This window comes from Schistocerca americana, chromosome 1 (assembly GCF_021461395.2).
Source record: "Schistocerca americana isolate TAMUIC-IGC-003095 chromosome 1, iqSchAmer2.1, whole genome shotgun sequence".
In the NCBI taxonomy this organism is placed as follows: Eukaryota; Metazoa; Arthropoda; class Insecta; order Orthoptera; family Acrididae; genus Schistocerca; species Schistocerca americana.
Window position 1 is genome coordinate 854,174,556 of NC_060119.1, and position 19,111 is coordinate 854,193,666.

Genomic DNA, 19,111 nt, shown 5'->3' on the forward strand with positions numbered 1-19,111 from the left:
CTTGAAGAAAATCATTGAAATAGAGCTAAGAAAACGTGAGTGTCATATATAAGTATTATCTACACACTTTTGTGTTGAATTGATGTATAATTCGCATGATTGTGAAAGTTTATCGTATGAAAAAAACAACAGAAATAGTGTTTTTGCGACTTAGGATATATATGTCCCAGTATTCTTTTTCTTGGGACATCATTGTCCCACCAGTTCTCAATATAAAGGAAACACACTAATAGTTTTTATATTCTTTATTATTTCAGAAACACTGACGTAGGACTGAATCAAGGATGGCTTCCGATATGGATAAACGTATCTTGCGGTGGCTTGGTGCTTCTAACACGAGTGATTCTGATGACGAGGAGGAGGAGATTAGTGTTGAACGTCCCGTCGACAACGAGGTCATTAGAGACGGAGCGCAAGCTCGGGTGAGGGAAGGATGGGGAAGGAAATCGGCCGTGTCCTTTCAAAGGAACCATCCCGGCATTTACCTGAAGCGATTTAGGGTAATCACGGAAAACCTAAATCACGATGGCCGGAGACGGGATTGAACCGTCGTCCTCCCGAAGTGATTCTGATGACAGTGACCAAGACAACAGTGAGGTTTCATACGTCGGAGGTTCAACTAACAATGTAATGTTGTGGTCAAAGGTAGATGCAATGTTCAGACCTCGAAAGACTATGCCAAACATGGTAATTCCAGTTGTATTAGCAAAATTGGATAGGAGTGCTTCAGAACTAGACGTCTTTGAGATAATATTTCCTCCCAGTCTTTTTATGTTTATCTCTCAGTGTACGAATCAGAGACTAAAAATGGTAAAGAAAACAACAGTTCAGAGAACAGACCCTGGAGAAATTAGGTTGGTTCTTGGTGTTATGCTTGTAATGTGTTACAAGAGAATGCCCTCATTTTCGGACTATTGGTCATTCAATACTTCAATGGGAAATGTTGCTATAAAAAGAGCAATTTCCAGAGACAGGTGCAAAGTGTTACTTTCTAAACTGTATTTAAATTTGCCTGAGTAACCAGACACAGCTGGTAAGCTGTACTACCTAGAGCCAATAGTCACTTGTCTGAAAAACACTTTTCAGAAAGCGAGGTCGGGAAGTACAGTACACAGCATTGACGAGTGTATGGTAAAGTTCAAAGGAAGGTCAGCCTTGAAACAATACCTTCCTATGAAGCCAGTGAAGCGTGGCATAAAGATATGGATGAGGAGTGATTCTGTAACAGGCGACACATATGACTTCAACATATATTGTGGAAAGGATGCAAATAATCTGGATGGCAAATTGGGTGAGCGTGTAGTTCTGCAGCTCTTAAAAACAATTAGAGACACTAATGTAATGTTGTCATTTGATAGATTTTTTACATCAATTCGTTTGATGGATACCTTGTCGTTTGCAGCTGTTGGTACGTGTGTGGGTAACAGGAAAAATGTGCCAAAATCAACAAAGAAACGTGCTCGGGGGGAATGTGAGTTTTTTTGCAGTTCGTCTGGTACGTTGTGGTGTGCTGTAAATGGCAGGATACCAAAGAAGTAACGTTGGTCAGTAACTGTCATTCTAATGATGTATATACAGTGAACAGAAAAGCAAAAGATGGTTCTAAATTGGTTGTAGAATGTCCAGTGGCACTGAAAACTTATAACGACTATATGAGTGGCGTGGACTTGGCTGATCAGATGAGCAGACTGTACGATTTAGACAGGAAATCCGATAAATGGTTGAAGAAAGTGTTCTACAAACTGTTGCTAACTAGTGTTGTAAATGCCTGGATTTTACAAAAGGAAATTCAACACAAGACAGTGCCACTAAAACATTTTCTAGTCAACCTAGCAGAGCCGATGATTGCCAAGGGATAAAAGACTGCCAAGGTAAAGCGGAAATCCTCAACTGGGCGCCCTTCTAAGAGAGCAAGAGTTATGCAGAATCTAGGGCTACACCTCCCTGAAGAAGGACCTACAAGAAGAAGGTGTGTTTTGTGTTCCAGCAACAACAAGGGAGCAAGAACAAAACCTATCTGCAAAATGTGCCAGCATCCATTATGCAAAAAGTGATTTGCAACATTTCATTTGTAATTATAACAAATCAGACATGTGTATTTCTTTGATAGTGAATGTGTTCTACAAATTGTTGCTAACCAGTGTAATAAAAACTGATTGTATACATCTCGTTTTCTATATATATTTTAGTAACCGCTATTGCTGTTGGGTACTGGTGGGACAACGTTTGCTCCACTGAGTAAACCTAGTGGGACACCCGTGTCCCACTCAATAAGACTACTGGAACAGCAGTGTCCCAGGGCCTAATTGCAGGAAGTGAGTTCAGAATTGACAAAAATGTATTCGTGATATGATCAAGACTAATAAAACACTATGTGGTCAAAAGAAGAAGTTTCTATATAAAATTTTAAAAAATCCGTCTTGAAAGGATTAATGCAGACGAGACTGGAATTTTCTTTAAACTGACGCCTGATAAAACTCTCAAATTCAAGGGTGAAAAACGTAGTGGTGGCAAGTCATCTAAAGAAAAATGTAACTGAGAGGCAAAATTGCTCGTGTTAGGTAAATCAAAAATTCCTAGGTGTTTCAGACACGTAAAAAAAATTGCCAGTGCACTACAATGCTGTAAAAAGTTCTGGATGACTTCCGTTCTCTTTGAAATTGAAATAAGGCGTTGGGATCACAAAAGGAAGATACTGATTCTTGTTAATAACTGTCCAGCACATCCTGCTCTCTCTATTCTGGAGAATATTAAGCTTGTTTTTCTTCCTGCAAATGCGACAAGCTTATTGTAGCCCATGGACCAAGGAGAAAGTAGGAGTTTGAAATGCCACTACCGTAAGCTCATACTACTGAAAATGGAACAATGTATTGAGCAAAAGCAGGATTATTCTATTACACTGATGGATGGGATCAGATACATTATCAAAGCTTTGAGCTGGATCACAGCCCAAAACATCAAGAACTGTTTCCGCCATGCACGAATCACAATTGAAGGCCTAAATGTCGCTGAAACTGAAAATACATTTGATGACATTGATGATCTGCCGCTATGTGCATTGCCGCCCGAAAGTAACTGTGATATTCTCAATTATTGCGACTGCGAAATGTGTGTAACAACAGATGATGACCTTGTTGCAACTGAAGCGTAAAGTGAAAACTAAATTGTAAATGAGGTGAAGAATCAGGGCCATAGCTACCATGAAGTTAGCGAGGGAGATGAAAAAAAAGAAGAAAGAAATAAAGTGCCTATCCCTACCGTGAGCGACGCTTTAGAAGCCATTCGAATTGTAAACATGTTCTATGCAGCTAGAGGAGAGAGCAGTGACATTGCAAATGAAATAATGAACGTAGAACGTAATTTAGAAAGTGTGTATTGGGCAAACAGACAGCAGAGTAAAATGACTGATTATTTCACTCTTAAATAAAGTTCACTCTTAAGTAAAGTTTACTCTTAAGTAATGAAGTTTAATGAGAACTCGACATACTGCTGTTTATACTGTATTCATGTAAGGTTAAAAGTGAACACTGTACGTAAAATTAAAAAAACAAGGCTAAATAAATTTGTGATTTTCCATTTGCCACAGCAGTAAACTGAAAATACGAATCTCGGTTACAACGACACTCGGTTATAGAAAGGTCCTTCGAATGTTGTTATAGCCACGTTCCACTCTACATGAAATATCAACTACTTGAGTAATTAACAGCAACAACATTTGCAGTTCCTATACTAACGGCTGCTCGCTGCAATGCAGCGCAAAATGTGTTTAGGAGTTTTCTAACTTTTTCTAATGCATCTGTTATGGTCTTCTAGCAGCTTTTTATATTTAAAGTTTTCATCGGAACAGAGTCACTATTTGTTGCCATGGGTAAATCACTGTGCTCTTGCACGAGCAATAGTTAGCTTATACAGGGTGTTACAATAAGGTACGGCCAAACTTTCAGGAAACATTTCTCACACACAAAGAAAGAATATGTGTTATGTGGACATGTGTCCGGAAACGCTTACTTTCCGTATTAGAGCTCATTTTATTACTTCTCTTCAAATCACAGTAATCATGGAATGGAAACACACAGCAACAGAACGTACCAGCGTGACTTCAAACACTTTGTTACAGGAAATGTTCAAAATGTCCTCCGTTAGCGAGGATACATGCATCCACCCTCCGTCGCATGGAATCCCTGATGCGCTGATGCAGCCCTGGAGAATGGCGTATTGTATCACAGCCGTCCACAATACGAGCACGAAGAGTCTCTACATTTGGTACCGAGGTTGCGTAGACAAGAGCTTTCAAATGACCCCATAAATGAAAGTCAAGAGGGTTGAGGTCAGGAGAGCGTGTAGGCCATGGAATTGGTCCGCCTCTACCAATCCATCGGTCACCGAATCTGTTGTTGAGAAGCGTACGAACACTTCGACTGAAATGTGCAGGAGCTCCATCGTGCATGAACCACATGTTGTGTCGTACTTGTAAAGGCACATGTTCTAGCAGCACAGGTAGAGTATCCCGTATGAAATCATGATAACGTGCTCCATTGAGCGTAGGTGGAAGAACATGGGGCCCAATCAAGACATCAACAACAATGCCTGACCAAACGTTCACAGAAAATCTGTGTTGATGACGTGATTGCACAATTGCTTGCGGATTCTCGTCAGCCCACACATGTTGATTGTGAAAATTTACAATTTGATCACGTTGGAATGAAGCCTCATCCGTAAAGAGAACATTTGCACTGAAATGAGGATTGACACATTGTTGGATGAACCATTCGCAGAAGTGTACCCGTGGAGGCCGATCAGCTGCTGATAGTGCCTGCACACGCTGTACATGGTACGGAAACAACTGGTTCTCCCGTAGCACTCTCCATACAGTGACGTGGTCAACGTTACCTTGTACAGCAGCAACTTCTCTGACGCTGACATTAGGGTTATCGTCAACTGCACGAAGAATTGCCTCTTCCATTGCAGGTGTCCTCGTCATTGTAGGTCTTGCCCAGTCGCGAGTCATAGGCTGGAATGTTCCGTGCTCCCTAAGACGCCGATCAATTACTTCAAACGTCTTCCTGTCAGGACACCTTCTTTCTGGAAATCTGTCTCGATACAAACGTACCGCGCCACGGCTATTGCCCCGTGCTAATCCATACATCAAATGGGCATCTGCCAACTCCGCATTTGTAAACATTGCACCTACTGCAAAACCACGGTCGTGATGAACACTACCTCTTGATGCTGCGTACTGATGTGCTTGATGCTGGTACTGTAGAGCAATGAGTCGCATGTCAACACAAGCACTGAAGTCAACATGACCTTCCTCCAATTGGGCCAACTGGCGGTGAATCGAGGAAGTACAGTAAATACTGACGAAAGTAAAATGAGCTCTAACGTGGAAATTAAGCGTTTCCGGACACATGTCCACATAACATCTTTTCTTTATTTGTGTGTGAGGAATGTTTCCTGAATGTTTGGCCGTAGCTTTTTGTAACGTCCTGTACACACTGATCAACCAGAACATTATGACCACCGACCTACTATCGATATAAACCCTTCCAGGCGATAGCAGCGTCACCTGGCGAGGAAGGGCTGCTAGCCAGCCGAAGTGGCCGTGCGGTTCTAGGCGCTGCAGTTCTGGAGCCGCGAGACCGCTACGGTCTCAGGTTCGAATCCTGCCTCGGGCATGGATGTGTGTGATGTCCTTAGGTTAGTTAGGTTTAACTAGTTCTAAGTTCTAGGGGACTAATGACCTCAGTAGTTGAGTCCCATAGTGCTCAGAGGCTTTTTTTTTTTTTTTTTTTTTTTTTCTTTTAAGGAGGGCTGCTAGTCAGATACATGCATGGTTCATGTAGCATCAGTGAGAGTGCTGTCTGTGTGTAGAATGGGGAAGGCGCGCGATCTGAGTTTGACGGAGGGGTGATTGTGATTGTTGTGATTGCCCGGAGGCTCGGCACGAGAATTTCGGAAACTGCACGACTTGTTGGGTGCTGTGCTTAGTGTCCTCAACACGTGGCGAAGCCAAGGTGAAACCACGGCCAGAAATCGTGGGGTCAGGCGGCCATTCCTCATTACAGATGTCGGATGTTGTAGGCTGACCAGGCTGGTAAAACAGGACAGGCAGCGAACTGTGTCTGAACACACAGTGGACCGAATACTCCTAACGATGGGCCTCTGTAGCCGATGATCCATGCTTGTGCCAATGTTAACACAACGTCATTAGCAAGTAGGACAGAAATGGGCACATGGCCATCTACACTGGACGTTAGCGCAGTGGCAGAACGTTGCAAGGTCTGATGAGTCTCGATACCTTCTTCATTATGCCGATGGGAGGGCGCGAATCCGTCGCCTTCCGGCATATGTCACGTGAAAGGAAAGTGTGAACATAAAGTCATACGCAACGAACCTTGGTAAGTCATTTTTGTTGTTGAACAGCAAATAAATACATCCAGAACGATAGCAAATTTGACAAAAATGGAACCCGCCAGATACCTGAGAGCGCTAACGTGCTGCCTCCTGGACTCGGGTAGGCGCGCCGGCCCCAGATCGAATCCGCCTGGCGGATTAACGACGACGGCCGGTGTGCCGGCCAGCCTGGATGTGGTTTTTAGGCGGTTTTCCACATCCTACTAGGTGAATACCGGGCTGGTCCCCACGTCCCGCATCAGTTACATGACTCGCAGACATTTGCAACACGTTCACACTATTTCACGCTTTACACTAGACGCAGAGAGCTGGGGTACACTACTTCCGAGCGCTACGGTCGCAGGTTCGAACCCTGCCTCGGGAATGGATGTGTGTGATGCCCTTAGGTTAGTTAGGTTTAATTAGTTCTAAGTTCTAGGGGACTGATGACCTCAGAAGTTAAGTCACATAGAACCATTTTTACACTACTTACGCCCCAGGGAGTATGGGGTGGCGGCAGGAAGGGCATCCGTCCACCCCTTCAAATTAACCATGCCAAGTCCATACTTAACCCTGCCGACCCTGCGCACAATGCGGGATCAAGGCAGTAGCAAAAGAAGAAGAACTTATTCAAAGGCTACTTCAAGAAGTATTCGTCCACTCATATTTTTTAAAATTTACAGTCTGAAAATATGTTTTCAGTTACAAGAATTAATATTTAGTGGGGTTTCCCTTTGCAGCTATTACCGCTTGTAGTCATCTGGGCATCGACTTGACTAAGTTTGCCGTCAGAGAGGCTGGAATTTTGTCCCATTCGTCTTGAAGTGCTTCTTTTAGATCTCTCTTGTTAGAAATGTGTCTTCTCCTGATGCTATCTGCCAGTACTTTCCAAAGGTGTTCAGTAGGATTAATGTCTGGGCTCTGAGGAGGGGTGTTAAGTTTCTTGGGGTACTGTACAGAAGCCACAGCCTTGTATTTAGAGCCATATGCTTCAGGTCGTTATCTTGTTGAAAAATTTGATTTCCTTGCAGACCTAATTTTTCGGCGCTAGGATTCAGATTGTCCTTTAAAATGTTGATACACAAATGGTGAGCCATTTTATCGTCTATGAAATGTAATTTTCCAACACCTGCAGCACTCACACAGCCTCACACCATCAGGGAGCCACCACTGTGTTTAACCGTTGGCACAAGATTGCATGGCAATATCTCCGCATTCTTCTTACGCCGCACCATTCGCCTGCCAACCGACCCGAATACGTTATATTTACTGTTATCAGAAAATATTACTGGAAGGAGAAATAGCCTTGGTCGTATTTTTTTGTTTTATTATCCGCAAAATCGATTTTCGGTCACTTAGTGACCATCCTCAATGCTGTAAACACATGTGACCGCTCTAAGCCTGTTAATACCAGTGCCTAACAATTTTAATTGTATATTACAGTACTGAGGATGGTCACTAAGTGACCGAAAATCGATTTTGCGGATAATAAAACAAAAAAATACGACCAAGGCTGTTTCTCCTTCCAATTACATCCATTATCTGGTCGTGGTGCACAGAACACTCCATGGAGTCGCCAATCAAGAAAATATTACTCTATTCCATAAGTCTTCCTTGTTGAATCTATGTTCCATTGCAAAATGAAGACGTTTCTTCTGATTTCGTTCACTGAAACAAAATTTCTTGCGCGCTACCCGGCCGTGATACCCATACGTTTTGAAGGTATTCCTGATTGTGTTGGCTCATACCTTCATTCCCCTATACTCTAACTCCCCAGCCAACTTAGGAGTGCTGATTTTAGGTTTCTTCTTCATTTTCCTCATGATAAGTCGCACGTCTGCATCAGTCAAAGTGTGAGGGCGTCCGGTACGTGGTTGGTTTCTTAAGGATTTTGTTGCGCAAAATCGATCTATTCTCGACTGAACCGTCGATTTAGGTCTACCGACTACTTTAGAGATCTCGTAAGAAGATTTGTACTCATTATGTAAGCGCAGAATAAGTGTCCTTTCGATCAGCACCGTCCCACTACCCTTACGGCCCGTGGCGCTACCTGCACTGTATCGGCGCCGTTCAGAACCACAACAGGCGATAGAGTGGGGCCGCGCACTTTTGACTCTATAGTGTGTGCCGTGGGCCAGCGTTATAGCTTAATCACTGCGCGCAGAATTTCGCCATGTTCAGATGGTGGACGAATACTTTATGAACTAGCTCATTCTATTTTGTTAACCTTGCTGTCGATTTGGATGTTAATTCTTTCCTTGCTTTGCAACAAAACTGACTTACCGAGGTGCTTCTTACATGACTGGTTCTTTAAATTTTATATACATATCTTTTCATGTTACGCAGACCTCGTTTTCTAAAAGATGCGCAGCTAGACGAATGCTTTTTGGACTCACTGTATACTGCGGGACGGAGACAAGCTAGTGGCGGCTCCATTATGCTCTGTGGAACATTCACGTGGGCATCCATGGTTCCAGTGGAGCTCGTGCAAGGCACCATGACGGCCAAGGACGGTTGTAGACCACGTACACCCCTCCAAGACAGTCACGTTTCCAGACGGCAGTAGCTTTTTTCAGCAAGATAATGCGCTACGTCACAAGGCCAGGTGCGCGATAGTGTGGTTCGGGGAACAAAGTGGCGAGTTGCATTGCAGTTCATGTGCTCCCCCCCCCCCCCCCCCCCCTCCGAGTTCGTCAGTTCTGAACCCAATCCTCCCCAGAATTCCAGAATTTACGGGAATCGGATGAGTTGTATGTGCAGACGTGGTGCCAACTCCCTCCGGCGATCTACCGAGGCCTCATTGCTTCCATAACATGACGTGTCGCCACTGTTATGTGTGTTAAAGGTGGACATATCGGCTATTGGGTAGGTGGTCATAATGTTCTGGCTAATCGGTGTAGAGTAGTGTTAGGGTCGCCTCCTTCGTTGACTGCAATGCAGAGGACCTGGGTTAGGTTCTCGGTATTGCCACGGATTTTTCTTTGGTGGGAGAAATGGCATGGGGTGCACTTAGCCTCATGGGGCCAACTGAGGAGCTGTTTGATGCAGTAGGAGCGGTTCCCTCATCACGAATCCTAATATCAACTACCGGGTGAGCTGTGTACTGACCACATGCCCCTCTGTACTGCATCTGATGGCGCGATTGGCCGACGATGACACGGTGGTCGGTCTGGGTCTATCGGCTCGTCTAGGTCCAGAGCGCTGAAGTTTGACTTTACAGAATGTTTGTCGGGAACAGCGCTGGTGTTGCGGTCGCAGGTTCGAATCCTGCCTCGGGCATGGATGTGGGTGGTGTCCTTAGGTTAGTTAGGTTTAAGTAGTTCTAAGTCTATGGGACTGATGATGGCTCAAATGGTTCTGAGCACTTTGGGACTTAACAAAAATGTCTCTGAGCACTATTGGACTTAACATCTTAGGTCATCAGTCCCCTAGAACTTAGAACTACTTAAACCTAACTAACCTAAGGACATCACACACATCCATGCCCGAGGCAGGATTCGAACCTGCGACCGCAGCAGTCCCGGGGTTCCGCACTACAGCGCCCAGAACCGCGAGACCACCGCGGCCGGCGGGACTTAACATCTGAGGTCATCAGTCCCCTAGAACTTAGAACTACTTAAACCTAACTAACCTAAGGACATCACACACATCCATGTCCGAGGCAGGATTCGAACCTGCTACTGTAGCGGTTCCAAACTGAAGCGATTAGAACCGCTCGGCCACACCGGCTGGCGGGACTGATGACCTCAGATGTTAAGTCCCATAGTGCTTCGAGCCATTTGAACCGTTTTGAACCTGTATCAGTTTCAGTCTTATAAACGAAATGAGGGGTCTAGTTTGCAGTTAAAATCTATTCACTGTACTGGAAACAGTAGGGGGGCGGCGCTTCTACGGAATGTACGACGTTTAAGCCCATGCAGTCAGTTGCGCGAGTTAAGGGTAGCGGTTACCGCTGAAACAACCAGTTCGTTTTGTCTCCAGTTTAATCTGATCGTTAAAACAACTCAAAAAGCCGGCTTCTGAGATATCCGATTTTAGGTTTTTATTGCTACTACTTACAGTAATATTATATCGCAAGTACTTTGTGCCTCCTCTCGTTTTTAATCTTTTAAAGCAAATGGAGCATTGTACTTCATTGCTACCGCACTTCACAAAAGAGAGATAAATGAATAAAAAATGCATCCGCAAACGAGATACGATATCGTTCTGTAATATTACTGATGCTCGAAGACGACAGCGAGACACTACCATATACACCAGGTGCGTGCGAGTGCTGCACATTCCACGAACATGTGTACCGTCTAATAGGTCACGCCGTACAGCAACAGATACAGTATTGTCTCTGCAGCAAGGGCGTACCCAGGATCTGATCTAGGGGGGGGGGGGGGGGGGGAGGCAGGTCATACTGGAGTTGTTACTAAAATAGTTCCGGTCGCTTTTCCTAGTTTTTATAATAATCCAATATTTCAAGGCAATGGAAATTTTACGAATAAATATTACCTGTTTTTCAAAAAATGAATTATTTAAAAACCGAAGAATTTGGCATTGCTGCTGTGATAAACTGATATGCCAGTTTTGTACCCGGTTATTAGTAAAAAATGAAAAGAAAACCAGTTATAAGCGAGACAAAACAAATACCGAAAAATACTGGTTATCCAGTATCGGTATCGGTTTCTCCCACCCTAAATCTGCTCCCCTGCCTGGCTGGATTCACTCTTCCGATGGTGAGCAGTTAGTTATATGAACTGAGTGCTCTTCGCAGCCTCCGTGGAGGGACACGCTAGGTTCACCTCTGTAACACTTCTCCGTGACGTCACTATGACATCTACCGGGGTCCACGAGAAATGCGGGACCTGAAACGAACTTGTGACGTCACATTAGTCGGCTAGTCCGCTCGGCTCCATGAATGGCCCACGGGAAATCAACATGTAACTGAAAAAGCATCCACCAAAGGTCTTAATTTTGTCATATACTGACGCGAGCTTGAATGCATTTAAACGCGCAGTCAAGAATTAATGAAATGGTCTGACGTAGCTCCTCGCTCCTCGCAGGAGACGGCTGCTGTCATTCTTCAGACTTGCAGTGTCACGTGCTGTGACGTACGCGCCACAGCCTGTCGGTCACGTGGGCCTCGAACGTGTGCAAGTGCAGTTCGACCGTTAAGGGATGACTATCGCCTTTCGTGGTCGACCTAGGATGGCTGGACGTGGGTTTGAACGGTGGAATACGTGTGCTAACCACCCCGATCGGTGTGTACGTAACGAAGTTTTGTCTAGTTACGGATAGAAAACTTTATGTGCTTTGCACACCAGAGTAATAAATCTTTTGTATGTCCATCCTTTTAGCAGGACGTCTCTAGGCCGACGGCGACAAAATAAAATAAAATCATAAGGACGGCTGTAGGTGTTTTTATTTTTTGTCAAGAAAGAAAAAAGAAGAAGAGAGTAATAAATGGAGTAGTACCATAACAGTCTACTGAAATCGTAAAATGATTATAAATATGGAGTATTGATGTGACTGTGATAGCCATTGTAGGTCATATCTTCAATTGGTACATTCAGTGCAAAGTGTTCTTGGCTTTTCTTCCTTTGAAAGTGAAAACCTGCTAACTTCATACTCGTTATTTACTTACCATAATTATGTATTACGAAAAGTAATTAACAATAATCTTCCCCAATGTTAAAAGCATGGTGGTTGTGTGAAGTATGTCCTCATTTGTGCGAAAAATTACAATTCACTGTGGCATCCTTTGCACTTCTTGAAGTAACAATGAGAAAAAACATCTACAGTGCATTCCCGTACCAGTACCAGAATACATTACGTCTGCATATTTAAATGTTCTCGTTTGGAAAAGAAGTGTCCTAAAATAACAAAAATGGTTCAAATGGCTCTGAGCACTATGGGACTCAACATCTTAGGTCATAAGTCCCCTAGAACTTAGAACTACTTAAACCTAACTAACCTAAGGACATCACACACACCCATGCCCGAGGCAGGATTCGAACCTGCGACCGTAGCAGTCCCGCGGTTCCGGACTGCAGCGCCAGAACCGCACGGCCACCGCGGCCGGCCTAAAATAACAAGCTCGTAAATTTTCTTTAATGCTTTATAGACGGCTGACACTATGTTTCGTACGTTTTAATTCTTTTTCAAATGTCTCAGTCTGTTCTATGATTTTTATTTTGAGTGATACTTTGTTTTACCAGATGATCAACTATTATGAACGTCTACTGGCATTTGCGAGTTTCATGCTTAATGTGTAAATTATTGATAATTATAACTCTCTCCTGCGAGATAGCGCTCTTATATGTACATAACATCAATTATTACAGAGCATGCTTTCCTCAAATTACTTAAGTCCCATAATCTTTTAAGAAAAGCGAAGGGGAAAAAAATTACATGTCGCAGGCGCGAACCATCGTAGTAGCTAGATTAGTTTTCATTAGCCAATACTCTACCACACCACTGTAGAATCTTGCAATTTTTGATGCGGTTTTAAATTCAAACACTGCGTGAAGACTCCAGCTTCTGTTATGTTTATATCATATTTAATTACGACAAAGCGTACCAACAGCGACGCGTTTTCGAGAGATCCTTAATATTTGAAGAAGCTTATGTTCATAGGTCATACGTAGCGTGTGCCTCCTCCCATTTCTCAGACCTATATAGTCCCAGACGGTCGAAACTGGGGATGTTCGCGTCATAGTGACGTCACGGAGAAGTGTTGCCGAGGTGAATCTAGCGTCTCTCTTTTGTCCACGTCGCAGTTTCACGACGGCTAACGGCGAGCGCGACCACAGCGCCTCTCTCGCCGGGAGCATTTACTATTCCGCACAGTCCAGTGTCGCGCGCCTGACTCGCTCGCTTGTGTGTGCCGAACCGATAATGACTTATTAAAACGATTCTTCACCGTAACTACTACTGTTAATACACATTCATACAGGGTTTTTTCAGTCTTATTACAGTTCAGAATATTAACATTTGTAAGGAAGATATTAACAGTTTGTCTACTGTAATTAAATGTTCACGAAAGTCGGATAAAGGTGATATCTGTTTAAATTTCCGACGCGCCAGTCGTGTAAGTGTGGCGCTAGTAGAGCCACTGTGAAGATGAAGATGCAAATCAGATTTGCTTTAAATACACTCTGTAATGGTCGTGAGCATTAGTTTTCTCAAGATTGAATGTGATGAGTTGATATTAGTCAAGAACGCCTTGAAGGCGGCGAAGATGCCATTATTAAAACTTCACTGAGTTTGTACCAGAGGTCGTGTGTAACAGGGCTACGAGAAGCCGGCTGTTCCTTCTGCGATATTGCAGAAAGACTTGGCAGAAATGAAGCCACTGTACACGGTTGCTGGCAGCGGAGTTCACGAGAATGTTCGCTCGCAAGAAGAATGGGATCTTGACGGCCACGTGGCACTACCGGAAGGAAAGGCCATCGTAAGTCTCTATCACATCTTACTGTATCTAAACCAGCAGTTGGAACCACAGTGATACAACGAACTGTTAGAAATCAGTTACTTGGAGGACAGCTTGCCCTGTTAGCGCGCACTACACTGACCCCACATCGCCGCCATTTTCGACTTCAGTGGTGTCAAGTGAGAGCTCATTGGAGGGTAGGGTGGAGGTCTGTTGGGTTTTCTGATGAAAGCTGGTCCTGCCTCGGTGCCAGTAATGGCCGTATGTTGGTTACAAGGGGGCAGTTCAGCACCTGCAACCAACCTGTGTGCGTGCTAGACACACTGGACCTATACCTTGAGCTATGGCCTGGGGTGCGATTTCGTGTGGCAGCAGGATCACTCTCGTGGTTATCCCCTGCAAAATGGCTCTGAGCACTATGGGACTTAACATCTGAGGTCATCAGTCCCCTAGATCTTAGAACTACGTAAACCTAACTAACCCAAGGACATCACACAACATCCATGCCCGAGGCAGGATTCGAACCTGCGACCGTAGCGGTCGCGCGGTTCCAGACTGTAGCGCCTAGAATCGCTCGGCCACTCCGGCCAGCTATCCCACACATCCTGATTGCAAATTTGTACGTCAGTCTGGTCATTCGAATGCTAGGCTACCATTCATGAACAGCATTCCAAGGGGTATTTTCGAACAGGATTACATACCGCTGTTGTGATTCAACATGCTCTACAGAATGTTGACATGTTGTCTTGGCCGGCTCCATTACCAGATCTGTCTACAAGCGGGCACGAATGGTACATCATCGGACGACATCCCCAGTGTTATCCACAAACAGCATTAACCGTCCCTTTATTAACCGACCAAGTGCAACAAAATGACACCCGGCACCTGTACATCACAATGCACGTTGAACATTCTGGAGTTTACAGCAGTTATTAACGTACCGGTATGTCACATTTGCAATGGCTTCTCGCGCTTACGTTAACTTGTGATCGTCCAATGTCAATCACTAGACAAACGTATTCCCGAAATTTCATTACTCACCAGTAATTAATTTTTGGTGTTACGATTTTTTCCCGTCAGTGTACGTCTGTAACGGCTGTGTTACAGAAACCCACTGACATTTTTAAAACAAGCCTTATATTACGTGTAAAATAACTACGTAGCCAAAAGATCAGAGTGTTTAGACGAGATAAGCAGAAACACTTTTGTAACTGACACAAATGTCACAGGTGCAACCTGCACCGTTCCCCGTTACGGATCCATGAAGGTTTTGACGCCAGTCGTGTTCAAAGCCAGTGTTCAAATTGTTTTAAAAACCATGATGTTGATCTCCGATGGATTTCTTTTTATTGAGCGAGATGAAGCGTTTGGTGCACGAGACATCACTAGGCGCTTCAGAAGAGCTGTTTGCCCATTTGGCTGAGGCCGCAGCCGTTACTCGAGAATCACCACGTTGTTTAGAGTGTGTTATACAATAATTAGTACGCAGGTCCCAGTTGTGCATACACCGCCTCTGTATCATATATCACTAGAATCAAAACCTTCCTGGCGGCGACACAACCCAACGGCGACATTTTTGTAATATGTAAAAGTCTTTCTTCTACTCTCTTCTAGGCATTAAAATTGAATATACGTAGTTCTTTTACACCCTGTATAGTGCAGAACTCAATAATACACTGAAACACCAAAGAGACATATAGACATGGTATTCAAATACAGAGATTTGTAAACAGGCAGAATACGGTGCTGCGGTCGCCAGAGTCTATGTAAGAGAACAAGTGTCTGGCGCTGTTTTTAGATCGGTTACTGCTGCTACAATGACAGGTTATGAAGATTGAAGTGAGTTAGAACGTGGTGTTGTAGTCGGCGAACGAGCGATGGATCACAGTATCTCCGAGGTAGCGATGAAGTGGGGATTTTCCCGTACGACCATTTCACGAGTGTGCTTGGAATCCGGTAGAACATCAAATCTCCGATATCGCTGCGGCCGGAAAAGGATCCTGCAAGAACGGGATCAATGACGACTGAAGAGAATTGCCCAATGTCACAGAAGTGCAACCCTATCGCAAATTGTTGCAGATTTCAATGCTTGGTTATCAACAAGTGTCAGCGTGCGAACCATTCAACGAAACCATCATCGATATGGGCTTTCGGATGATGACTGCACGACACAGCTTTATGCCTCGCTTGGGCCCGTCAACACCGGTATTGGACTGTAGTTGACTGGAAACATGTTGCCTGGTCGGACGAGTCTCGTTTCAGATTGTATCGAGCAGATGGACGTGTATGGGTATGGAGACAACCTCAGGAATCCATGGACTCTGCATGTCAGCAGGGGACTGTTCAAGCTGGTGGAGGCTCTGTAATGGTGTGGCGCTTGTGCAGTTGGAGTGATACGGGACCCCTGATATGTCTAGATACGACTCTGACAGGTAACACGTACGTAAGCATCCTGTCTGATGAGCTGCATCCATTCATGTTCAGTGTGCACTCCGACGGACTTGGGCAATTCCAGCAGGACAAAGGGACACCCCACACGTCCAGAATTGCTACAGAGTGGCTCCAGCAACACTCTTCTGAGTTTAAACACTTCGACTGGCCACCAAGCTCCCCAGACATGAACATTATTGAGCATATCTGGGATGCCTTGCAACGTGTTGTTCAGAAGAGGTCCCCACCCCTTCGTACTCTTATGGATTTATGGACAGCCCTGCAGGATTCATCGTTCAAAATGGTTCAAATGGCTCTGAGCACTATGGGACTTAACTTCTGAGGTCATCAGTCCCCTAGAACTGAGAACTACTTAAACCTAGTTAACCTAAGGATATCACACACATCCATGTCCGAGGCAGGATTCGAACCTGCGACCGTAGCGGTCGCGCGGTTCCAGACTGTAGCGCCTAGAACCGCACGGCCACTCCGGCCGGCTAAACTTGAAGTGAATGAGTCATAATAATAAACTTACCTATAATTCTAATTTCGGCAGAAGATAAATACTGTAGACTGTTGAACCAGTAGGCACGATAGAAGGAGTACAATGCGTCGGCAAGAGCAAACATCTGTGATGCCTTTGGTTCTTGCTCCTTGCACAGCGCACTGAACTCGCCACGAAAGAAGAGGTACTGCTCGTGATAGTCTAGTAAACCTTCATTCAGTAGCGGCCGCCTGTAACATACAAGATTAAAAGTTAAAAAAGAAAACGAAAACAGTAAAATCAGCGTGCCAAATCACGTGCAGTGAACATAATGTAAAAATGTTAATAATTTTCACTCAGCAGCGAAGTGCGCACTGACTTGTAACTTCCTGGCAGATTAACACTGTTTTGGACCGGGAGTTGAACACAGAACTTTTGACTTTTTTAACAAAAGTTCCTTTATTGTAATGAATTACAATGTTTTACAACATTATGTAATTATTGATACAAAGTTTTGCCATTATCAAGACATGTCCCAAATTATTTACATAAAGGTGACAATAATAGTGTACAGTTTGTATCCACAAGAAAAACACACATATATACAGAAATAATACTGCAGAGAAATGGTGTAGAGGATTTGTTTCCTGAATGAATTTTCATTCTGTATCTGAGCGTGCACTGATTTGAAACTTTCGGGATCGAATCCTGGTACAGCCTTTTAAACTTCCAGGAAATTTCACATCAGTGCACACTCCATTACAGAGTGTAAATCAATTCAGAAAATTATCCTCTAGGTCAGTGTTCCGCAATAATCAGAAGCACCATAAAGGAGCAATAGGTGACAACATGCACCTTGAGTATAGTCTACGCTTAAACAGCCTCGAAAACAGAGATGTATTTCAAACTGCCCTACAGTTAGTAACACGACTTAATTACCCAGAAAGAAAGAAATTACTCTACTACGGAACAGACTGATCGCTTGGTCCTACGAACAGAAAACCTTCCAACTCACAAACCAGAGCTCTGTAGACTCCTGGCGGTGGTATGAACATGGAGAGGAGACGGTTTGGACCTAAACAGTATCTTCAAGGATTTAGTGAGAGCACACGAGCGGGTTTACTTCGAATTTAAAGAAACTGAACCCAGAAGTTATGCAGAGACAAGATATCCCCCACCCTCAAGATCGTACACCTGAATTGTATTAGGAGTAGAATAGTTAGCACACAAAAAAAGCGATTTGATGGACGAAGTACAGGCCGATGTCGCTTGTTTACGGTAACCCTACACGCGTGATGGTAAAATACTTGGTCTGCCAACACAATGTATGACAATTGTGGGGTAAAGAACGCCGAAGCAGCAATCGTGGTGGCAAACACACGAATTGCAGTAACAAAAATAACAACTATATACTGAACGCGTTGTAAGAGCGGAAATTACATTGAGAAGGGTATCATGGATAGTCGCGTCATTCTACGGACAGTACTCATATCTGATTGAATCCTTTGCAAACTCAATTAAGAAAATAGGAGGTTTCATAATGGGCAAAACATTACTCATCCTCGCAGTCGTTAACCCACGCTCAGCACTCTGGCATGCTGATTGGACAGATCCCAAAGGACGTGTAATAACGGACGTCATAAATCACTGCAGCCTTTTGGTGTTCAATAAGGTAGGGCAAGCACCAACATAGTGTGGCAATGCCGGAGGTATCAGTAACACAGACATTTTATTAGCAAACGGAACATCTGTAACACATATCACTGACTGGCAAAGTAATGACAGAGCGACACACAGCGATCACAATACAATCATTATACGCACTGTTACACACATAAACACAAACACATTCACTTAACAACAACCGCGATTGGTGCAGAACGGGGCAAACTGGCGGACAATAAAAGATACTATAGCAGAATTACCCTTGCACACCACCCGAGGAAGTATTGATTACAGAATTCACTTATTAACTTATCTACTACTTAAACCTCAGATCGCTGCAATCCCACAGGTCAATGACATAAGTAAACAAAATATACCGTGGTCGACATTATTAACAAAAATAAGGAAGTCCTCACGAGAGAAAATACGATGCTACCAACGAGCAAAGACAGCACAAAAAATACAAACCAGGCTGTAACAATATCTTGAAGCCAAACGACGAAACAAAGCAGAATTACAAAAAGCACTGCAGGACCGTTGGGACAATTTTATCAGCACTAATTTACAGAGTAACGTATGCGGAGAGCCCTTCAAAATATAAACTGAGACACTACAAACACCAACGGCAATGTCAACACTAAAGCGACAAGATGGAACAATGACGCAGGGCTAGAGATGCTCGGTAGGTTATCAGCTACATAAGTTACTACCAGACGATG

General features: G+C 44.0%; 1 protein-coding gene across 1 annotated transcript in view; it reads right to left on the reverse strand.

Annotated features, from left to right (window-relative positions):
- The window catches only part of LOC124546791, a 142,842-nt gene that overhangs the window by 12,302 nt on the left and 111,429 nt on the right, over window positions 1-19,111 (reverse strand). The window contains exon 6 of the mRNA XM_047125063.1: window positions 16,779-16,978. Within this exon, the coding sequence (XP_046981019.1) occupies window positions 16,779-16,978 (200 nt within the window). The remainder of the gene's footprint in view (window positions 1-16,778; window positions 16,979-19,111) is intronic.